The 6,064-nt window shown below is 36.2% G+C and overlaps 1 protein-coding gene across 1 annotated transcript; it reads left to right on the plus strand.

The window, feature by feature from the left end:
- The first annotated feature begins 3,524 nt into the window (after positions 1-3,524).
- On the plus strand, positions 3,525-5,858 carry LOC147609601 (heavy metal-associated isoprenylated plant protein 26-like). The gene is made up of 3 exons (XM_086787987.1): positions 3,525-3,605; positions 5,368-5,464; positions 5,620-5,858. The coding sequence occupies exons 1-3, from the start codon at positions 3,525-3,527 to the stop codon at positions 5,856-5,858; spliced, it is 417 nt and encodes a 138-aa protein (XP_086644113.1).
- The last annotated feature ends 206 nt before the right edge of the window (positions 5,859-6,064 follow it).

Consider the following 6,064-nt stretch of genomic DNA (forward strand, 5'->3'; position numbering starts at 1 on the left):
GATCTCTACCCATTCAAAATTAGAAGACGAAATAGAAAACAACTATCCTTGGGTACTTACCAATGCTTTGAACTCACGTCCCTTGAGGCTCCCCAAGCTTGCTTTTGGAAGCTCCACTCCAATCTCCACCTCCACACTGTCCACTGTAGAGTCGCTCTTACCATAGTACAAGGCAATCTACCTCTCACTCTCCTGCACACATGCAAAGAAGAGGGACATGCACTTCAATACTCTCTCTCTCTCTCTCTCTCTCTCTCTCTCTCTCTCTTAAGACAAAGTAAGAGCTCTCATAGCATAAAGGGGGTTTGTGTTGTTTCATTTATGAGAAATCGCCTTTTATACATTTGGCCTTTATTCACACGTGGGCGCCCAAAATTAACTAAGGCCTTGGGTGGCTAGTATCTCAAAATCTACAACTTTAATAGTGGCTTTACATAACACTTATTAATGGTCTTAATTGGAGGAGCATCTTTGTTAATCCAAAATGGGATTAACATGGTGTAGTCATGGGAGCCTAGCTTCTCCATGAGATCGGATAGGAGGAGCACCAGTCCCAACCTCTCGAGTTTATATTTTAGCCTTTCAACCTCTAAGGCAAGAGAGGGATTGATTTCCCCTTATTCTTTCATGTGTGCTTTTTGTAGTACATGTAGCTCCTCCTTGAGGTCTTCAACTTGTTCTTTCCACTTTCCCACTTTGGTCGCACGGGCTTCCTTGAGCTCTTTAATCCCCCCTATCTTATCTATATTCGTGGCATATCAGGATGTCCTTGTTGATAACGTTCAGCATGTCTTTTGCTCATTCACCTTGGGGGTGCTTCTCTAGCATCTCTAAGCTATTGAGCACGTGTTTCTCCATCTTGTCAATGATTTACATTCAGTTCTGAATGTAGGGTCTCCCATATTTTGAGATCTCTTCATCTTAGTGTAAGAAAAAGAGAGAGAGGGTTATGTTGCTACCTTGGGAGCTTAAGGGTGGGTGGGAAAACGACAAGGCACGCGGTGGGGATGGTGGATGGGCAGATCAAAATACAACTGTACAACCACAACAGGGCAGGTGGTAGGGTGGTGGTCATTTGCTGCATTGTAGGCAAGGCAAAATAGGGCATACTGAGGATAGGGCAAGTGGTTGGGCTATGGCGGTGCATTATGAAAGGCATAGCTAGGATAGGATAGGAATGAACAAAGTAGAATAATGTAGGCGGTTGCAACAAGTAGGACACGAGTGCACAATGTACAAGAGAGGGTGGGGTAGAGGCTCAGGCCATGCAGTTAGAGAGAGAGAGAGAGAGAGAGAGAGAGAGAGAGGCATCATTTTATAAAACCCCTTATTTTCTAACCCTTTATGTATGTGCATAAGAGGCTAATAAAAAGACATAGCCTTTGTGCATATCTTTGAGGGGCCATTTTGTAAAGACCCTGTACATTTTTAAACATCACATGCATTTAAGATGTATTTCTAAATCCCCTTATCTATAAATTTTAACAGCTTAGAGAGAAAGAGAGAGAGTTTAATGTCTTGGCCAAATCAAATGAGAGTCCCCCACAAGCTCACATGCACAAGTATACATAATATCTCTCTCTCTATATATATATACATAGAGAGAGAGGGAGAGATTTTAATGTCTTGGCCAAGTAAAATGAGAGTCCCCACAAGCTCACATGCCCAAGCATAAATTATATCTATATCTATATATATATATATATAGATACATAGAGAGAAAGAGAGAGAGAGAGAGAGGCACCTTGTTTAAAGGCACGAGTTGTAAGTAAAATAAAAAAAATTTAGTCTAACTTTCGTTGAGCTATTGACCCATTCATTAAGAGACAATGTCACATATACTTATAAGATAAATTTCTAACACCCTTCATGTTAGCCCAAATACCTAAGATGCTAACTAAAAAAATAACATGGCTATGCATGCATTTGAGAAGTCACTACTTTTAAAAACCCAATACATATAATAACATCACATGTAGACCTTTGAGGAGTCATTACTTAAAAACCCTATACATATAATAACATCACACATACATTCAATATATATTTCAAAATCTCTTATCTACGAATTTTAACAATTTAAATGCATCCGTTCTAAAAATTTAGATATGATTTTTACCCAAAAAATGCCCTTATGTATGTAAATGTTTGCACGTAAATCTTAAAAAAAATCAAAACCTCTTCTCTTGAGCTTATGTGCTATCTTATATATTTTTAGGTAGATGTACTTTCAAGGTATATATAGACTTTGTAAAAAGTAGATCTAATGAAAGAACCCATTTTTTAGGCGCTTAAAGGATATAATACATATTTTCAAAAAACTTAAGTGACAAGAGAGAGAGAGAGAGAGAGAGAGAGAGAGAGAGAGAGTTTAATGTCATGGCCAAGTCAAATGAGAGCCCCCACAAGCTTGCATGCATACATACACACACATACACATAAAGAGAGAGATAGAGAGATACATACATACATATATAGATAGATATATATATATATATATAGAGAGAGAGAGAGAGAGAGGTATTAACATCGGTAGAATGCAACACGAGGGAATATATGACCAACGGTGGGACTTGAACTCGGGTGGATGAGAGAGAGGCACCATGTTTGAAAGGTCAAAACAAGTTGTAAGCATAACAAAATAAAAATTGAGGCTAATTTTTGTTGAGCAATTGACCCATTCATCAAGGGACTGCGTCACATACTTATAAGTTAAATTTCTAACACCTTTTATGTAAGGCAAATATGTAAGAGGCTAATTAAAAAAAACATAACATATACATGCATGCCTTTGAGGAGTCACTACTTAAGAACTCTATACACATAGAAACATCACATATGCATTCAATACATATTTCAAAATCTCACATAATATACTTAACCCTATACATATAATAACATTACACATGCATTCAATACATATTTCGAAGTCTCTTATCTACAAATTTTAGCAATTTAAATGCATCTGTTCTAAAAATTTAGGTGTAATTTTGACCCAAAAAAAGACCCTTATGTATGGAAACTTTTAGTTAAATCTACAAAAATCGAGACCTCTTGTTTCTTTTTGGGGGGAACAATAGTTCTCTCTCTCTCTATATATATATATAATTCCAAAATCAAGACCTCCTCTATACATATTTCGAAATCTCTTATCTACAAGTTTTAACAATTTAAATGCAGCCGTTCTAAGAATTTAGATGTATTGAGCTTATGTTCTATCTTACATATTTTGATGTAAATGTACTTTTAAGGTATTTATAAACTCTGCAAGTAGATCTAATAAAAGAACCCATTTTTTAGGCACTTAAAGGATATGATACATATTTAAAAAAATGAATAAATGACAAGCGAGAGATCTTCTAATATCAAACTAAGTCAATTGAACTTAGGTGTACAATGATGAAACTTGCTTTGATATTAGAAGGTCTCTCTCTATCTATCTATCTATATATATATATATATATATATATATATATATATATATATTTGTATATACACATATAGAGGGACTAGAGAGAGGCACCATGTGTAAAGGCTCCACGTGGGTTATTTTTGAGGCTGGCTTTTCTGAGCTGAGCTATCAAGGGGGAGCGCGTCACACGCTGGTACAGTTCCATGCATCTTGGCCCTTCTCCTATTTATCCGAGATGGTGGACTTCCGTGCCATTGTCTTTGTAATACGCTCTCTAAGAAAACAAGGCAAATGTGCAAAAGATTGTATGTGGATTTTCAAGTAATGAGAACACTCGTGGAGCACGAGAAAAAGTTCTACAACTGTGGCCGATGAGATTGAAGAATATGCACATGTCAATGCTGTTGTTTATATAGGTAAGGTCGAAAACCAAGATTCAATTATTAATATTCCTATCAAGATTGTGAATAATGTATTTCAAGTGTTGATTAACTCAAGAAGAACTCATAGTTTTCAATCACCCCATGTGGTAAAGTTCTATATATATATATATGTAATTCCAAAATCAAGACCTCGTCTATACATATTTCGAAATCTCTTATCTATAAATTTTAGCAATTTAAATGCATCCTTTTTAAGAATTTAGATGTATTGAGCTTATGTACTATCTTACATATTTTGAGGTAAATGTACTTTTATGGTATTTATAAACTCTGCAAGTAGATCTATTAAAAGAACCCATTTTTTAGGCACTTAAAGGATTCAATACATATTTAAAAAAATGAATAAATGACAAGAGAGAGATCTTCTAATATCAAACGAAGTCAATTGAACTTAGGTGTACAATGATGGAACTTGCTTTGATATTAGAAGGTCTCTCTCTATCTATTTATATATATATATATATATATATATATATATATCAGGGATTTCACTGACGTAAACGAAAACATGTGAACATGTTAATAACATATGTTAATACAACAAAATATCTTGTGATTACATGTTATATTCACAAAGCTTTCACAAGGGCCTAAAAAAATTATCTTTGTCGGGCATAAAAAATCTTCTTAGGTGGCCCACTGACCTGCTATTATGTGAAGATGGTAACATGAGAACATGTGAATAGCTTATTCCCATGTGTAGCCAAGCTTTTAAGGGGTTTCTAAATGGCAAGTGACCTTATATTTTGTGAACGGTAATATGAGAACATGTGAATAACTTGTTCAGATGTATTATTATCACAAAAAATCTTGTGATCACGTGAATATTAAATCCCTATATATTTATTTTTTGTATATACACATGTAAAGGGACTAGAGAGAGGCGCCATGTGTAAAGGCATTTTTTGTATATACACATATAGAGGGACTAGAGAGAGGCGCCCTATATATTTATTTTCTGTATATACACATATAAAGGGCCTAGAGAGAGGCGCCATGTGGAAAGGCATTTTTTGTATACACACATATAGAGGAACTAGAGAGAGGCGCCATGTGTAAAATAAATGCTCCACGTGGGTTATTTCCGAGGCTGGCTTTTGTGAGCTGAGCTATCACGTCACACGCTGGTACAGTTCCACGCATCTCTAAGTACTTCCGTGCCATTGTGAGTACTTGCTAATACGCTCTCTAAGTACTTGAAGCCAATCATGAGTACTTGCTGCAACGCATGTGCCAACAAGCCTTCTTTTGGTTTTCCCTTAAATTAAAGCTATCTTATTCTTTGTCCATAATTATTAGACGCGTAGATTAGCATGCAAATCATTTAATTGTTAGGGTAACTTGTGTGTAAATATGTAAGCGGAATACAGCTGCTGATAAGCGTCTTTTCATTAGCAATGTTTCACGAGTAATGCAATGTTTCACGAGTAATGCAGCTTAATCCTCAGTTTTAAATCATCATTTTTTATTCAACAAATACATTTAAGTAACATTTGTATTTATGTTTGGCAGGTGAAAGAACAAATTACTATAACCCTCAAAGTATTCATGTATTGTCAAGGGTGCCGCAAGGATGTTCTGAAGGCTCTTCGTCGAATGGAGGGTAGCAGTATTATCATTCTTCTTTTTCTCGCTTAATGATGCCTGAGTATCATCCCACGCTAAGCTAACACAGTGATGCTAACCAATCACATAATTACTGTTTGATTGCAAAATCTGGTCATTTTATGCAGAGTGATTGTAAATTCTGGTCATTTTATGCAGAGGTACACGATTTTAGTGTGGAACTAGATCAACAAAAGGTGACAGTTACAGGCACATTTAATCCAGATTGTGTGGTTAAAAGGCTGGCTAAGAAGTCTGGGAGAAGGGTGGAGCTTTGGCCAGAACCGATGGTGGACAAAAAGCCAGAGGTAGAGCACAAAAAGCCAGAGGTAGAGCCCACTACCTGCATGGACTATCACTTCAGTGATGAGAACCCAGCTACATGCAGTATCATGTAAGAAATATACACCATATCTAGTTTCATGATGAAATGTACACGGCGTTTGATGTAACACCATATCTAGGTTGATGATGAAATACATACACCTTGACATACATGGTCCTCCACCACTCACTCTACAAAAACAAAAGGGGAGTCTCTTCTATATTATGCACCCTAGTCCTCCACAAGTCCCAGCAATGAAATATGCCATACATTAATGAC

Source organism: Cibotium barometz, chromosome 51, assembly GCF_041138505.1.
Source record: "Cibotium barometz isolate CiBa-2024 chromosome 51, ASM4113850v1, whole genome shotgun sequence".
In the NCBI taxonomy this organism is placed as follows: Eukaryota; Viridiplantae; Streptophyta; class Polypodiopsida; order Cyatheales; family Cibotiaceae; genus Cibotium; species Cibotium barometz.

Bases quoted from the DNA above. Each gene is read 5' to 3' on its own strand.
- LOC147609601 (XM_086787987.1), top strand. From the start codon at position 3,525: ATGTGTAAAGGCTCCACGTGGGTTATTTTTGAGGCTGGCTTTTCTGAG. The intron at 3,606-5,367 runs GTACAGTTCCAT...TATGTTTGGCAG, and splicing joins GGGGAGCGCGTCACACGCTG to GTGAAAGAACAAATTACTAT. The intron at 5,465-5,619 runs GTATTATCATTC...CATTTTATGCAG, and splicing joins TCGTCGAATGGAGGGTAGCA to AGGTACACGATTTTAGTGTG.